The 18,131-nt window shown below is 36.1% G+C and overlaps 3 protein-coding genes across 3 annotated transcripts; 2 read left to right on the top strand and 1 right to left on the bottom strand.

Moving 5' to 3' along the window:
* Positions 1-3,179: 3,179 nt before the first annotated feature.
* Positions 3,180-3,901, top strand: GCK72_012464 (uncharacterized protein; the record flags this gene model as incomplete). The annotated part of the gene is made up of 3 exons (XM_053729135.1): positions 3,180-3,339; positions 3,412-3,584; positions 3,647-3,901. 3 exons carry the CDS (start codon positions 3,180-3,182, stop codon positions 3,899-3,901), a joined length of 588 nt encoding a protein of 195 aa, XP_053583907.1.
* A 10,844-nt stretch (positions 3,902-14,745) lies between these two features.
* GCK72_012463 (uncharacterized protein) lies at positions 14,746-15,405 on the bottom strand (the record flags this gene model as incomplete). Its single annotated transcript, XM_053729134.1, has 2 exons — positions 14,746-14,908; positions 15,248-15,405. The coding sequence occupies 2 exons, from the start codon at positions 15,403-15,405 to the stop codon at positions 14,746-14,748; spliced, it is 321 nt and encodes a 106-aa protein (XP_053583906.1).
* Positions 15,406-17,005: 1,600 nt separating this feature from the next.
* Positions 17,006-17,714, top strand: GCK72_012462 (uncharacterized protein; the record flags this gene model as incomplete). The annotated part of the gene is made up of 3 exons (XM_053729133.1): positions 17,006-17,309; positions 17,382-17,512; positions 17,619-17,714. The coding sequence occupies 3 exons, from the start codon at positions 17,006-17,008 to the stop codon at positions 17,712-17,714; spliced, it is 531 nt and encodes a 176-aa protein (XP_053583905.1).
* Between the last annotated feature and the right edge of the window lie 417 nt (positions 17,715-18,131).

Here is an 18,131-nt window from a genome sequence, read left to right as displayed (position 1 = left end):
TTTCGAGTCGAGAGTGATAAAGAGGATAATCCTCAAGATCGGAGTCGAGAATGAGATCTGGAAGGAAGAGGACCAGTCGTGACTGATTCAGTCGAATGAGTGAGGGCTCAGTTTTCGTTTCCTCTTTGAAATTTTTTGGTTTTTTCGGTTTCAGTGGGCTCATTTAATTTCCCCCGAAATCCAATTTTCAATCGTAAATATTTTTCAACAAATTGTCTCATCAGTTCTGATTCGTGTTGTAGTTATGCACCAATTTACAGTTTCAATACATATATATTGCCACCAAAAAAAACCAATTCCTTATTCGGGCTAGGCTCCTATTTGAAAGTATTAACTAGAATCTAACTGCACGGACATGAGTTTCGAGAAAAAGATAGATAAGAAAAGAACAATTTAGTGCGGCACCGTTTCAGAACTACCGCGTATATAATGTGTTTCTTCAAAAAAGCACTTGTTTCAAAAATGCTTTTGATAACTAACGTTCTCATTTTTATAATTTTTCCGTGAGTATGATGATATATTAAACACTGCGTTGGTTGTCAATTAAAACTATGTTTCTGAAACAGATTAACTAAACAAAAATTGTTAACGAAATAAATCCATTTCAGTTTTTCAACGTACTCATAATGGGTCAGAGTTTCATTTGACTACTTTAATAGTTGCATGTTTAAAAGTAATATAAAAACTAGCGAGTGAGATTTCCCCCTTAGTTTTCATATCCGTTTTCAGAGCGCCTTCCTCAATTATAATGTTTTTAGGGATTTGTGAGTCACTAGGGGGTAGTAACACTATTTGGGTTTTACAATGTAGTTGGAGTTTTATTTTTTTTTTGATGTGGCCTTGAACTGGTAAATAAATAATATGAAAACTAGCGAGTCAATCATCGATCCAACCCAATTCTCGAAACTTGGAAAACAATATCCTCCGAATGAAACAGAAAATGACCATTTTTAAGATTCTTTATGCAATTTTAGAGCGGGTTATAAGGTCATGCGATGGTGTGATTTACTCAACGTTCTCTCATCCCTGACTACATAAGTTCTAAAAACTATCAAGAGGGACCAAAAACACAATGGGATCTATTCTAGTTCAATAGAGCGCATTTGCTTCTTCCCCATGAAAAACTAGTTTTCGGATTCTTGACATCGAATTGTCATTACCCAAAATGCCTGAGAAAGATTGAGACCCAAATGAAACAGAATCACAAAAAAACGCGATTTCAAAACTTTTTTATCATTTGAATTTTTTGAAAATTTCATTGACTCCTGGGAATTCTTTCTTCTTTTTTCTTTTTGTTTTATTCTTGCAGTTTTAATCTCTGAATTTTCAAGACTTTGGCAGTTTTGGTAGTTCTCAACTGCTTTAAAGCCCTCCGAAGCGTTCGCAGTTCCCTTTGCTTTGCAATTGACAGAAGACGTATTTTTTCACCAAGTTTTGGTTAGGAAAATGCGCTCTCATACCTAGGTATTCATGTAAATGTACTTCACAATTGTATATCGCGATAGAGCGCATTTGTACTGAAAACGACTCCGACCCCTATGTCACATTAGAATGTTTCTGTTTTCTATTTCCTGATAAAAAACAAAGTGTTCGGAGTTGAAAAAAAATAGGAAAATTAGTCTTCGATTCAACATGATAATGAATTATTTATAGAAATTGAAGCGCTACTATCTAGATTTTGGGAATCAGAAAATAATTTTTCTGAATTTTCACATGAAACCATTTCCAGTTTTAATTATACATATATTACATCTAATATCGGTCAATATTATTAATTATTTGTTGTTTTTATTAAAAACTGTCACCTTTTTTCGAACAAATATTCATGTTTCATTAACTTATTTTTGTCGTCTTTCAATCAGGGTTTTTAATATCTTCAATTTGAAACAAAGAACTATTCAATGTTGTTCTCATTTATCACGACAGCGCCAAAGGCGCGACATTCCCTTACTGAGATCCTGTCAAAATCTGTTACAACTGGTGCATGTCTTTCTTGAATCAAAAGAACCGTGTTCCGTTCGCACCTTTTAATTGAAAAACATTGTTGCACTAGATTAAAAATGCTCAGCAATCATATTTTCTCAAGGAATAATAGGATAAAGACGATGAGAACAGATGAGCTCTAAAATTTAGTGTAATTTTTCAAATACGGCACAATCGAGAGCATGTTTTATGTATTTGCCCAGCTGCTTATAATTCAGTGACTAGAGCTGATAATTTTCTTAGACGGAATATTTGGTTTAACTTGAAATCCATCCTTTCTTGTGTAATCTTTGACAATAAAACTCTGAAAATGATTTGGTTCGTGAACGAGATTCAAGCGTTTGCGATTATGCACTTTCATTTAAACCACTTTCCTCTTATGATAGGCAAAATCTGACAGTGTAACAAATCCAAGAAGTAACGTGGAACTCTATTAGTTAAAAAAGTTAAGACCCAGGTGAAACAGGTTTAAAAAATTTGTCCTATTTCTCAACCTTCACTTGTTCTTATTCCCTAATACTCATAATTGTTCAACATATCTTTGAAAATTCTATCGTTTTTTTCAAAAGTGCATGTGCTCTAAGTTGTGAAAAAACCCATTAGTTCTCCAATTTTCAGTTTCATTTGCTGCTGATAAATGGTATTTGCTGCTGATAAATGGTAAACTTTTTTCTGAAACTAGTATTGATTACCTCTCTGTGCTTGGCATCTGACCGTTTTGTTAATGGGAATCCTTCCACCTAACTTTATTTGTTGATGTCCCTGACTCACTCTCTTGTAATTGTTAGATCAACAAGAATGGTGATGATTTACAACTTTGAACATCTGATTATTATTTCTCAATCTGCTCCGTGGGAATACTGTCACCATCATCCTCCACTCAACCCCACTCCGACCCTTTAATATTGGTACTAATTGCAAGACTAATGGGTTTTCCTAATACCCATGAGAATGACAACACAGACTGCACAAGCCACTCCTTCTTTTTCCCTGGAGCATGATGGGCGTGGTTTAGTATTAGAAGACATTTTTCTTCTCGTTTTTCATTCATTCCAAGACTTGCCTCCCGGACATGGCAGTCGACAATCGTCCATTTGATTTTTATTGAATCACTACAACTTTTATTCATTTTTCTGGTATTTGCTTTCCTGCCCTTCATTTTGGCTGAATGGAACCCCGATTTCGTGCATCCAATCATGCACCAGTTACCTCAACCGACAACCTCCAACTTCAATCGTAATGATAAAAATGGGGATCCAAAGAAATGGACGATCACCGGCAACGTAACTGAAAAAGGTTTTCCACTCACAACCTTTGTGTATTGGCTCAACAATGGTATCAACTATGCCAAAGAAGGTCAGTCTATTAGAATCTTTGAATTTCTAGACAACCCGTGGTGCTAAAGATTTTAAGACAAAACTTTTTCAGTTTATGCAAAGATGAAAGAAAGTCAAATGACCGACCTTGAAATCTTCCGAGCGGAGCTAGAGACATACTTGCACCAGAACCAGCTTCCAATAAATGGACAACCTCACAACACCAATGCAAATCTGATTGAGTTCGCCACCAACATTGAATGGGAAACACAAGATTTCACTTTCGTGGAGCCTAAAACGTGAGTTCCACGCTTCTCACTTTCAAATTCAAGATGTCTTGTTTATAGGAAGTTGACCAGTTGCCATACATGCTCTCGCTAAATGGAAAAGGAAACCTTCTCAATTATGCTGGAGAAAACATTGCCGGATTGAACAGTGCTCAACTCTACGTGAAGGCTCCAGGACCCAGAACCAGCATTCACCCAGAAAACAGTGCTCTCACGTCCTTCTATCACAATATCGGTCCAGGGGATTGTGTTTTGTACGGTGTCCCATTAAGTAGATCTCTAATAAACTATTCAAATGTCTTCTGTGAAACATAATAATTAAATTATTTATGTCAACACAGCAGTGCAAGGCGGAAGGTAGCGGAAACGCGTTCCGTTGCACAACGGTTGGCACGGTGCCAAATTTGATTTTTCCGTTTATTTGTCGTATCTTTAATATAAACCGCGACTCGCACGCAACGCGACTCGGAAAAATTCAAATCTGTTCATTGCGGACCTTACGCCTCGTACTGTTGTGTGTCAAAAAGAACAAAAAAAAGCGGTTTCAGTAGTTCCACCTAAACAGCACCGAATGTTGTTCGATCAATATTATGCGTGTTTGCAATGTGCGAATTTTTCGTCTTCTGTTTCAGTGAGCAATGATTGTCTATTCATCCACTCTCCGTTTCATCGTGACATAAAGTCAGAATAATTTTTATAGCTAGTGGTGTAATTGTGAAGGATAAAACTCTGTAAATTATCTGTTTCGTGAATGGCTACTTCACATTCTTTGTGCTAAAAGGGTTTTTCTTCGAATTATGTATCTCCAACTGCCCGTTTCATCGTGAACATGAATCTCAAAGTAATTTTTATAATTAATTCACTTGAAATCCAATCTTTCTCGTGTAATCTTTGACAATAAAACTCTGAAAATGATCAGTTTCGTAAACAAGATTCAAGCACTTTTGAATTTGCACTTTTATTTATATCACGAATTGATTTTTTTCCTTCTAATAGACAAAAGCTGACAGAACAACAAATATAGAAAATAATGAAGTAACGTCGAATTTTATTAGTTAAGGAAACTGTGACCCAGGAGAAACAGGTTTTCAAAAATAGTCCCATTTCTCAACCTTCACTTGTTCTTATTCCGAATACTCCTAATTGCTCAGCATATCTTTGAAAATTCTCTCGTTTTTTCAAAAGTATATGTGCTCTAAGTTGTGAAAAACCCATTAGTTCTCCAATTTTCTGTTTCATCATGCTGATAAACGGTAAACTATTTTCTGAAACTAGTAGTGATTACCAATCTGTGCCAGACATTTGACCGTTTTGTTAATGGGAATCCTTCCCCTCACTTTATTTTCTGATGAGATTAACAAAAATGTTGATGATTTACAACCGTCACAGCTGTCTATTATTTCTCAATTTGCTCCGTGGGAATACTGTAGCCATCATCCTCCACTTAACCCCACTCTTTAATATTGGTACTAATTGCAAAACTAACAGATTTTCCTAATACCCATGAGAACGACAACTGCACAAGCCAAGCCCAGTTTTTCCCTGAAGCATGATGGGCGTGGTTAAGTGTTAAAAGACATCTTTCTCACCGTTTCTCATTCATTTCAAGATTTGTCTCCCGGACATGGCAGTCGACAATAGAGTGTCGCCTCGCGAGACGAAACTCGCAAAATTCCCGATTTCCCGGTTTCGGCTCGACTCGGTTCGTCCCGGTTCGTCTCGCACCCTGTCTCGGCTCGGTTCGGTTCGTCTCGGTTCGGTTTGTCTCGCATTCGGTTTGTCTCGATTCGCAAAAAGTTCGGAAAGTTCATTTCCCGCAAATTACTCGCAAAGTTCGGAAGACAAAACGAACTTTTCGCATGTCACGCGTTGATCATTTCTACCGTTGATTTTCTGAAAATAATAAATTGGTAATTAAAGTCGTGAACTCTTTCAAAATAATAAAATAAAATTTCAGAAAAATAAATGGAAATGAGATTAGAAAAAGTTCACGATTTTAATTACCAAATTATTATTTTCAGAAATCAACGGTGGAAATGATCAACGCGTGAAATGCGAATAGTTCGCTTTGTCTTGTGAACTTTGCGAGTAATTTGCGGGAAATGAACTTTCCGAACTTTTTGCGAATCGAGACAAACCGAATGCGAGACAAACCGAACCGAGACGAACCGAACCGAACCGAGACAGAGTGCGAGACGAACCGAACCGAGACGAACCGAACCGAACCGAGACAGAGTGCGAGACGAACCGGGACGAACCGGGACCGAATTCCCGCGGGACTCGTATGAACTCTCGCTACTCGCGTCTTGCGAGGCGACACTCTAGTCGACAAACGGCTTTTTGATTTTTACTGAATCATTCACTTTTATTCTTTTTGCTGGTTCCTGCACGGCGTCGCCACAACGACGGTGGCCGCGAAAATTGCAAAAGTTCGGCCACCACTGCTAATCACAGGAAATTTCGCACTTTTTTCTCTCGCGATTTCTCAAAAAGTTATTAGTCAAAGTGAGATTTTCAAGCATAAATATGTCGATTAAAACACGAGAAATCCAAATATGTCAAAATTTACAAGGGTTACCGATTTCGTTCTTGCGCTGTTGCTTCGAGAAAATAGCTGATTTTCAGAGCCAAAAGGAAAATGCGTTCAGATTTGATCATCGATATCTCGAAAAATTATTAGTCAAAATTAATAAAAATTATATAAATTTGTAGCTTGAAGCATACTGAATCCAAAAATGTAAAAAATTGTAAAGGCTGCCGATCTCGTTTTCGAGATCTGGCCGTAACAATCATAGCTATTTCCCAGTGATTTCTACTAAACAGTGCAAAAAGTTAGAGTATTAAATAATGAATTGTAAACATTCTCAAAAGCTAGAAATGAAGATATAGATTGATTATGTCACAATGAATCGATATTTTGCAAAAAACTATATTTTTAGCGTTTCGTTTTCGCGAATCCGGCTCAAATTTCTCAGCAAAATTTCGAAATCGCAACAAAATTGAGTGTTTTGAATGACGAATTTCTCAAAAAGTTGTTAGTCCAGATTTCATTTTTTGGTGTTAAATGAAAGATAAAATCACGCTAATTTTGAATTTATAAAAATATATGGGGGTTACCGACTTCGATTTTGCGCTAGAGCTCGACCAAGAAGTGCAACTTTTTAATGCTGTAACCGACAGTTTTTACTCAAAAAATTACGTTCGTGACATGAAAAATGGCTGAATGAGATATTGTAAACCTAATAAAACTGTTTTATGTTTATTTATTGCGTTTCGCGACTCTAATTTTGAGAAATTCGGTTTTTAGGCAAAAATTCTGCAGAGAAAGCTATGCGATAAAGTAGAAATATTTTGAAAATTGATTTCTCGGTGCCTCTTTTGTCAGACTTAATAAAATTTGACCGGAAGATAGAAAAAAGAGTGCTCTACGTTTTGAAACAAAAATTATAAGTGTTTACGGCTTAGCTTTTGAGCTTTTATGAAAAATATCTGAAAAATTCAACAAAACTGTTGCGCGTCGGTAACACGAAAATCGATTCTTTGAAAAAATCGGCTCAAATTCTGAAAAGGCTTGTTTATATACATTTTTGAGCATTTTAAACACGTTCCAGCAGAAAAAATACACAAAAATGTCTGTATTCTGGAGGTATCAGTTGTTGAATGCACAAATCTCATAATGCTCATTTCCCTGGTTTTTGTAAATTTTTCACAAATATTTTTTTGATCAAAAAATCAAAATTAGTGTTATTAACATTTCTAGTGGAGCTTTTCATCAAATTTCATTCGAAATTCGGAGATCGACAAGCTTTTCGATACTCGAAAAAATATTTTTTCGGGTTACTGTACTTTTCGCTGCGTACCTCGGCTGAGTATCTATCGCACGATTTTTCTAGTCCCTCGTCGTTTTGGCGACGCCGTGCCTGCTGTTCATGAAGGTTCTCCGCTATCGGAGGATTAAGTCGAGAGCATGCAATCATGCTACAAATATATCCCAGTACTGAATATTTTCGAAAATGAGCAACTTGTTCATGTCGCCTGATTGGAATATACAGAGTTCATTGCGGTACAGTCGATTAATGTGAGTAATTGCGTTATGAATCGGTTTTGATATCTTACTGGGCTAAAATGAAAAGTGTATTGCGCACGGCATTGAAAAAAAAGATTGTTGAGATTTCATACTGAAGAAACACCAGAAATAGTCTTAGAATAAACTTACTTTTCCATTTTGAGAACCGTAAACTGAGTGACTTGAAATATCACATCAGATCATTGAGAAGAGGGTCTACAATTTCAGCGTGAGCAGATTTCTACCAGCGCCAGTTCTTCCTAGCCCACTAATGACCGTCAACAAACTAAAAGATTTTTCATTTTGGAATTTTTTATAAAATACGTTAACGAATCATTTTCAATATACATCCACTATTCACTTGTATTCTTTCACCTCTCCTCTTCTATTTTCATACTTCATTTCATACCTCATTTTTAAGAACTTATAGTGCTCTAAATTGTGAAAAACACATTATTTTCCCAATTTTCTGTTTCATTATGCTGATAATGTTTAACTTCTTTCCGAAACTTGTTACTTTTTTATTGCCGGTGCTTGACTTTTGTGGTCCTGGAAAGAAACATTTTGAAAATATTCTGTTTCGGAATATAGACGTTTTCAGTGAACAACTTGGAGACATATTAACAATCACTTTCGGTAGAGCTCCTTTTTTTGAATACGCTCCCTATTTTTTGACGTTTTTTAAACATTTGTGAGTTACACTAAATATTCGAATACCCCCCGGCTGGTTAGTTGCATTTACAGCAAATTACTTGTCTTACTCAAGTTTATCACAAAAATATACGGTGAAGCACTGAAATCTATTTATTGTGGTCCTATATCAATTAACGTGGATTTGTCATCAGAGCGTATTTGTAAAAAACAACTCTCACATTGAACTTACGTTCAAATTTTTAGTCTACTGCCACCTCCCTTTGTATCATCTTACACTTGTCACTCATACGGACCAACTTAGTTGCCTCAAGTACCAGATATCCACTAGTCCGGCACCAATTAGAATCAATCAGAAACAGGTTTTTAATAATACCATACTTGCAAATCGGGCCAACACGGGCCGGCTCGTAATTCGCGTCAAAATGAATATTATGAGCTGAAAAGTATACCAAAATGTAGATCTTGACGAGTGCTACGTCAGTGTCCTACTACGGGCCGGATGGCTATTTGTTAATGTGCCGCGGGCCGGGCTAGAATGGCTTTTTTGGCTATTTTCGCGATTTTTGACACTTTTTTTCGGCCCGCGGCATATTAACAAATAGACATCCGGCCCGTAGTAGGTCTGTGACATAGAACTCGTTGAGATCTACATTTTGGTATACTTTTCAGCTCATAACATTGAGTTTGATGCGAGTTACGCGTCGGCCCGTTTCGGCCCGTTTCGGCAAGGTTTGCAAGTATGAATAATACCAAGATCCTTAGTTTTTCAAAAATGAATAATGTATGAGAAAACCATCTGATTGATACACATGTCCACTACTTATTTTACAGTTTTTGAGAGAAGTTATAACCATAATTAGGTATTATAAAACGCTAATTCGCGCACGTTAACTGAAAAATTCTCTTTTTTTTTTGACGTCCAAAAATACGTTTAGACGTCCCTTAAAATTTTGAGACGTCCCTTGAAGTCGGAAAATTTGGTTTTAAGAGACACTTTCTCTAGTGATGAACCTTAGGCCAACTGCCCATAGAACACATCGGCCAAACGCTATTAGCCCATTCGGTTTTTTGATATTATGGGTCCATATGATGACCTTATGAAAAAACCGTACAGCTTTTTAGGCTCCGCCCCCTTTGACATATAGAAAAAAATCGGAGGAGTGAAAAAATTAATTTTTTCCCTTCAACTTATATCTGAAAAATAAGTTCAGAAATGAGTTTTAAGCGTGTTTTTGAACATTTTTTGTGTTGACAACTTTTGAAAAATCTTCTGGCATCAGTAAAAAAAAAGTGATTTTTTGAAAAAAATTTCAGTTTTTTGCATACCCCCAACAATTTTATAATTAGTTCCAAAAAGTTTTTTATGCCAGTTTGATTGTCTTCAGACCGTCCAACTTTGTGCCAATTTTTATCCCGAAATTCGAGGACCTTTTTTTTCTATAAGCCAAAATGTGTGTTTTTTCCCGAAATTTTCACGTACCCCCCTCCATGGTGAAAAAAGTGAAAGTCTCAAAATTTCAAGAAACTTTGTATATAAGTTCACCTAACAGTAATTGAAAGGTTCACCAAATATGAAAACATATTATGCATTTCTTCTGAAGTTATGAGACCTCAAACACTCAATATCACTATTTTCAGATGGAGCTGTAAAAATCAGATATTTTTCAAACTTTCATCAATTTATTTGTTGCAATATTATTTGATTTTGCATTTTTCATAGGTTTTCATCAATTTTCTGAGAAAGAAAATTATCAGTCCCGTTTTTCTCTGCTCGGTGATTTTTCAACTTTTTCATATTTCTGTATCCTTTCTACGGGACCTTTTTATGGGCAGTGAAATGGTTCAAACTCAAGATTCCACATTATTTCAAAATGGTATTACTATTTAAAATTACGTAGCAATGATATAGACAAACGATTCCCCAGTTTTCAGTCGGTGATTAATGTGAAAAAGTGTTGCAATGTCATCATATTTCCTTTTTTTGCAACGTAGTTTTCTGATGTTTTCAAACTATATTTTTATCTCTGTCACTACTACATTTCAGTTCTAAACTTTTCTAAAAGTGTATTTAGACTCTGGCACTCCAGGCATCTCCGCATTGATAGAATACAGAAATATGAAAAAGTTGAAAAATCACCGAGCAGAGAAAAACGTGACTGATAATTTTCTTTCTCAGAAAATTGATGAAAACCTATGAAAAATGCAAAATCAAATAATCTCGGCTACTTTTCGTTACAGTTGCGCAGCACTAACGCAGCAGTCATTCGTGGACCGCTCGCCTGCTGCGTCAGAGGCGCGCAAGTGTTGCATGAATGCTGCATAGTTGCTGCATCAGTGCTGCCGGCGTGCTGCATGCGCTCATTGCTTCTCGTTTCTCATCAGTATAATTAATTTGTAAACAGAATAACAAAAATAACAAATAATATTTATTTTGAAAGTAAAACTTTTAAAAAAATTAAAAGCAAAACAAAAAAACTTATAGTTAGAAACATCATTCAAAATCCATGGTGGCCAGCCATCGTTGAAAGTCTCCAAGTTCCTATGGTCTGTAGCTTCGAAAAGTCCAAATTTTTTATCGAATATGTTAATTTTTGTTGATCAGCTACATTGTTGCACCAATTCCGGTAGTCTGAAAATTAAGAACAAAAGTAAAGATAAAAGGCTTCCTTCTAAATTGCCAACCTTTCGTTTTACTTCCAATTTGCATTCATGTGACTCATTTTTGCCATCCTGACACATATCCTTCTTCTGAAAAATAATATTTTGAAAAATAAAGTAAAAAAGTATTTTAAAAATGATAAAATTTGTAAAATAGACAAGAAATATACGTTGGAAAAAATGAAAAATGCAGCCACAGTTCAATTTGCATTGGAGCGAATATACAGTTGCTGCGCGACTGTTGTGAGATTGTTGCACAACTGGTGCGCACCCCAAAAACAAGGGAACCATCAGTCGCAATACCGTGAATGCTGCATAACTGTTGCATATGCTCTGATTTGTCGTTATTGCGGTGGAACTGTAGCGATTGTGTCGCGTAACTGTTGCAAAAGCTGTGAATGCTGCGTAACTGTTGCGGGAAGTAGCCGAGATATTAAAAGTAATAAATTGATGAAAGTTTGAAAAATATCTGATTTTTACAGCTCCATCTGAAAATAGTGATATTGAGTGTTTGAGGTCTCATAACTTCAGAAGAAATGCATAAAATTTTTTCATATTTGGTGAACCTTTCAATTACTGTTAGGTGAACTTATATACAAAGTTTCTTGAAATTTTGAGACTTTCACTTTTTTCACCATGGAGGGGGGTACGTGAAAATTTCGGGAAAAAACACACATTTTGGCTTATAGAAAAAAAAGGTCCTCGAATTTCGGGATAAAAATTGGCACAAAGTTGGACGGTCTGAAGACAATCAAACTGGCATAAAAAACTTTTTGGAACTAATTATAAAATTGTTGGGGGTATGCAAAAAACTGAAATTTTTTTCAAAAAATCACTTTTTTTTTACTGATGCCAGAAGATTTTTCAAAAGTTGTCAACACAAAAAATGTTCAAAAACACGCTTAAAACTCATTTCTGAACTTATTTTTCAGATATAAGTTGAAGGGAAAAAATTAATTTTTTCACTCCTCCGATTTTTTTCTATATGTCAAAGGGGGCGGAGCCTAAAAAGCTGTACGGTTTTTTCATAAGGTCATCATATGGACCCATAATATCAAAAAACCGAATGGGCTAATAGCGTTTGGCCGATGTGTTCTATGGGCAGTTCGAGAAATACTGACATTGTCTCTTAAATAATTAGACGTCCCAAAAAAAGTTTAGACGTCTTTTCAATACTAAAAGTCACTGAAAGTGTTCAAGGGACGTCTAAATATTTTTTGGGACGTTCAAATGTTTCTTGGGACGTCTAAATGTTTTTTGGGACGTCTAAATCTTCAGAACTATGTTTTGGGATTTCAAGGGACGTCTAAACATTTCATGGGACGTTTAAACGTTTTTTGGGACCTCTAAACTTTTGAAAGGACGTTAAAAAAAATAGTTTAAAAGGACGTTTAAGTGTTTCAAGGGACGTTTAAGTGTTTTTGGGACGTTTGAGTTTTTAAAGGACATCTGAACTGGAATAGAGCCGAATTTTTAAGAAGTAATCAGTCAGATCCCTACCTGATTGACACATTTCGTTGTAAATTTAATAATAGACGGGTTGATAGATCGCTTATTATTGAGAAATCAAGTTGTTTTTAGAACACTATATTATTATTTTAACTTCCACGTAGTTTCTCGTTAGAGCGTGTTCGGATAGGTAGCCTGGGCCTCAACGTGATGAAGAAAGACTGAAGTCATATGTTTTATCGCAGATTATGAAAATTTAGAAACTGAAATTTTTCGGAACCTGTTTCATCCAGATTATTTATTTTTTCAACTAGAAATGATAATAGTCGTGATTTAATTATGTCACAATATCCGTTCTCTTAGTTCCTCGTTTGCCCGCTTTTTAATAAATTTCCATAGTTTTTCTGAAAATTTGATACCATTATTATTATTATTATTCCTAGTTCAAAGAAAAAAAGAAATGGTAAAGATGAAACAAATTCCGAAAATTTACAATTTCAAATTGTTCATATATCTACAGTAGCGAGCATAAGTGAGTATACCTCCATACTTTCATATGTATCTCAGCTGAAACAAGTCCGTCTTGCATAAAGATAGCTGAAACATCCAGTAAAATTGACATACGTTTTTTGTTTGTAGTGATCGGCTGATTTTTTTGATTATCGATTTTTCTTGATCTTGATTTAAAAATCCGAAAAAAAACTTTTTATTTTTGAACTGGACCCTATGATTTTTTAAGTTGAAAATGTTGAGTAACGTTCATAAAAACAAAATATGATGTTAGAATGCTTCTGTAAATCTTGATCATCGTGCTACAGCTCCAGAAGCTCAAAATGATATGTATAGCTAAATCGTTATAACTCATTGCAAAATGGTCCGAATAAGCCGAAAAATGCGGGAAAAGATGCGTATTATGTTTATCAACAATCTTATATTTTAAAATAATAATTTCGAGAAAAATTTTTTTTCGATTTTTTTTCACTCGAAAAATTTTGGTTTCCAATTTTTGCCCAATTTTTCGTGTTTTTTGATTATGAAACAGCTGTAATTAAATTAATGAAAATCTAAATTTGATGTTTCATGTGAAATTCAACTCAAACTCGCAAATTGTTACTGTTTTATAATCAAAAAACATGAAAAATTGGGCAAAAATTGGAAACCAAAATTTTTCGAGTGAAAAAAATTCGAAAAAAAAATTTTCTCGAAATTATTATTTTTGAACATAAGATTGATGATAAACATAATACGCATCTTTTCCCGCATTTTTCGGCTTATTCGGACCATTTTGCAATGAGTTATAACGATTTAGCTATACATATCATTTTGAGCTTCTGGAGCTGTAGCACGATGATCAAGATTTACAGAAGCATTCTAACATCATATTTTGTTTTTATGAACGTTACTCAACATTTTCAACTTAAAAAATCATAGGGTCCAGTTCAAAAATAAAAAGTTTTTTTTCGGATTTTTAAATCAAGATCAAGAAAAATCGATAATCAAAAAAATCAGCCGATCACTACAAACAAAAAACGTATGTCAATTTTACTGGATGTTTCAGCTATCTTTGAAAAAAAAGTATGTGCAAAACGGACTTGTTTCAGCTGAGTTACATATGAAAGTATGGAGGTATACTCACTTATGCTCGCTACTGTACATACTTTTGGAAATCCCAATCGCTCTGAGAGTCTTACTCTCCTACTCAACTTTATCAATTCTTCATTCACTTTCGCATGAAGTATTTCAATGTTGCGATTTCTATCACCATCAACTGCTTTAGTACACGTTTTTTCTAAGTAACTTTCGAAACCGTAAGAATTTTTTGTAACAGTAGACGCCTTATCATGACAAATCGAAACGCGTCCGTGGCGCGCCAGCACTCGCACAATAACCGTACAGTGGTTTTTTTTTCAATATCCGGAACCACTACACCTAATTTACATAAAGTATTCCCTTATTAATTTGTTTCCCCCCGTTTCAGAATATTAATATATTTTACCTTCTGATTTACACTAGAATCGGCTATGTGGTTTTAACTTGCCTCACCCATTCTAAAATATAATTTTTGAAAGATCAGCTTTCAGAGTTGAGCGGAATTCCGACTTCCTACTTCCGACTTCCAACTTCCGTCATTCCATAACAGGGGAATTAAGGAAGAATGCATTTTGCAGAAATACTTGGAAAAATGGTCTAAAGGACAGGAATCATTCTGAGATTTTGAGTGCAGAATAATAACCCAGATGAAACAGATTATTAGAATAAATATGCAGTTTCAAAACGTTCATTTTAGTTGTTTCATTTCAGTTTATTTTCATTTCATTTTTAGGGATCACAATCATTTTGAATCGCTTTTCTTCTTCGCCACCTCAATTTTCGCCACATTTTTTGGTTTTTCTGGTTCCATTTTCTTGATTTCTGGCATCTCCGAATTTTTCGAATCCTCGGAAACCTCCTCACTTTCCTCGACAATCGAGAGCGAACAACCACGCAGAGGACGTCTGTGAGAATAAGAAGATATTTTTTGGATGATAACGTAACTGCGCTCTATCGCTAACTACCGGTAGAGCGCGAAGAACGTCTGCACCAAGAAAAGTTCGGTAGAGCGCAAAGGGAACTGCGCTCTATTAGCAAGACACGCTTCTTACAAGCGCGCTCTACCGAAGTCGAAGAAAAATGTGTGCGAAATTGAGAGACTTAGAGAAAAAGAGACATTTTTCAAGGGCGTTTTGGGGATGAGCAGTTGTGAGAACTGTGCCGAGCTCATATCACGTGTTGCCTATTTAGCGATAGAGCGCGTTTGCATAAGTGCCAAAGAAAGTTCGGTAGAGCGCCCTTACCTCATGGTTACATTTGCTTCTTTTTTGGTTCCTTCCTCTTCAACAATCGGCGCCATAGTCCTCGTAGGCATTGAGAGGCGCACCGTCTTCGGCTTCGGACTCACCGGGAGAACCGTCTCGAGGCGTTTTCGTTTTCGCTCTTTCTTCAAATCAGCCATTTTTTCATCAGAAGATTTTTGAATTATGAAATAAATAATTTTCATGAAAAATCGATCTTGAGAGATTCGATTGATAGATAAGAAGATTTTTTAATTCAGGCTGCTGGCGTGGTCATTTTTTATAATATTATTCAAATTTTGAAAAATAATTTTAATTAAAACGCTTTTTTGGCTAAAATTTTCTCATTTTCCGATTTTCCGACAAAATTGCATTAAAAAACTGATTTTTTCCAGGTTTCGAAGCTTCTTTTTCCTCCCGATGTACTGTTAATCCTATCCACCTGAAACCGCGTCCACGGCACGCCAGTTGTCCTGAAAATTGCTAAATCGGGTCACATGAGCTCGTATATTTTAGCATTTTTATGAAACTAAACTAAAAAATGTGCAGAAAAAGAGGAAAATAACAAAACAACAAGGGGAAAAGGAACAAAAACAGAAAAAAAGGGGGAAAAATTGGCAAAAATATGGAAATGAAGCCTCACAGTTTCACCAGGACAATTTTCTTATCAATGAAGGTGTCTTTCAGCCAATCGAAATAATATTTTTTAACATGTTTTGAAGGTATTTAATTGTCTGTTCACTTCATTATTTAATATGATTTTAAAGAAACGTGATCCTATGCAGATTGCACTCATTGTGCTAAACTTTTCAGCCTAAAAGTGTTTTTCTCGAAAGTTATCTCCAACTCTCCGTTTCATCGTGAACATGAAACTGAAAGTAATTTTTCTAATTAATTGTTTAGTTTCTGTGAAATTCTGAAAATGGTCAATTAGAATTCAAGTGTTTTCCATGATGCACGTTTATTTGAATCGCAGTTCCTCTTATGATAAACAAAATCTGACAGAGAAACAAATATAACTATGTTATGCGACGAAGGAACATCGAGTTTTAATAGTTAAGGAAGTTATGACCCAGGTGAAACAGGTTAAAAATTATTATATATTTCCCAACCTTCTCTTGCTCTCATTCACAATGTTCCCAAGTATTTTTTTTTACAAAAGTACAGTATTATGATGTACTCTAAATTCTGAAAAACGGATTAGTTGTTCTCCAATTTTCTGTTTCATCATGAGGGTCTATGTTAAACTTTTTCTGAAACTAGTACTGATTAACTGTGCTTGGCATTTCACCGTTTTGTTAATGGGAATCCTTCCACCTTACTTTATTTTCTGATGTCACTGTGTTACTCTCTAATTGTGAGATCAACAGTTTTTTCTTCATGATTTACAACCGTCACAGCTGTCTATTCTTTCTCAATCTGCTCCGTGGGAATACTGTAGCCATCATCCTCCACTCAACCCCACTCCGACCCATTAATATTGGTACTAATTGCAAGACTAATTGGTTTTCCTAATACCCATGAGAACGACAACTGCACAGCCACGCCCACTTTTTCCCTGGAGCATAATAAGCGTGGTTTAGTGTTAAAAGACATCTTTCTCACCGTTTCTTGTCATTCCAAGACTTGCCTCCCGGACATGGCAGTCGACAATCGACTCTTTTATTTTTACTAAATCATTCACTTTTATTCCTTTTTCTGGTATTTGCTGTCCTGCCCTTCATTCTGGCTAAATGGAAGCCCGATTTCGTGCATCCAATCATGCGTCATCAAAAGTTGCACAAACATCTGATGAAAACCAGCATGTGCGTGATAACTGGTTTGGCCAACGTTACTGGATTCGACGAGAAGAAATTCAGCCCAGCGTTGCTGGTTAAATGGAAGCCCAATTTCGTGCATCCACTCATGCACCAGTTGCCCCAACCGACAACCTCCAACTTCAACCGCGATGATAAAAATGAGCATCCAAAGAAATGGACGATCATCGGCAACGTAACTGAAAAAGGTTTTCCACTCAAAACCTTTGTGGACTGGCTCAACAATGGTATCAACTATGCCAAAGAAGGTCAGTCTATTAGAATCTTTGAATTTCTAGACAACCTGTGGTGCTAAAGATTTTAAGACGAAACTTTTTCAGTTTATGCAAAGATGAGAGAAAGTCAGATGACCGACCTTGAAATCTTCCGAGCGGAGACTAGAGACATATTTGCACCAGAACCAGCTTCCAATAAATGGACAACCTCACAACACCAATGCAAATCTGATTGCGTCCGCCACCAACATTGAATTGGAAACACAAGATTTCACTTTCGTCTAACTTAAAAACGTGAGTTCCGCGCTTCACACTTTCAAGTTCTAAATGTCTTGTTTATAGGAAGTTGACCAGTTGCCATACATGCTCTCGCCAAATGGAAAAGGAAACCTTCTCAATTATGCTGGAGAAAACATTGCCGGATTGAACAGTGCTTAACTCTACGTGAAGGCTTCAGGATCCAGAATAAATGTACTCAGAACATCTGAGTACCTTTCCTCCTCTAATCATTCACGTCATTCAGTGGGGTAAAGAGAGACGGTCCTAACACATAAGGGACCCTCTCTCCCCCTCTCTCTGAATGACCTTTGTCTCATGACTCTCAAAGAGTCTACACTATTTCCCCCCTTTTCCCCCCAACACATTCAACTGTTGAAGAAGAGAGAACTCTCTTAGCTCCTGGCTAACACTCTCTTTTCTTCTGTCTTTCTCTCCCCCTCTCAATCTATCATGAGACAGTCTGGCCACGCCCCTTGGGGGCGAGTGCGAGATTGTTTCATTCTTTCCTACCATTCTCCACCAGAAGCTGGTAGCAAAGCTTCCCCCCTTTTTTCTCCCCCTTTTTTCCCCCTTTTC

Source organism: Caenorhabditis remanei, chromosome IV (genome assembly GCF_010183535.1).
Source record: "Caenorhabditis remanei strain PX506 chromosome IV, whole genome shotgun sequence".
Classification (NCBI taxonomy): Eukaryota; Metazoa; Nematoda; class Chromadorea; order Rhabditida; family Rhabditidae; genus Caenorhabditis; species Caenorhabditis remanei.
The sequence above is the reverse complement of the archived record's forward strand: the minus strand, read 5'-3'. Positions and strand labels throughout refer to the sequence as shown.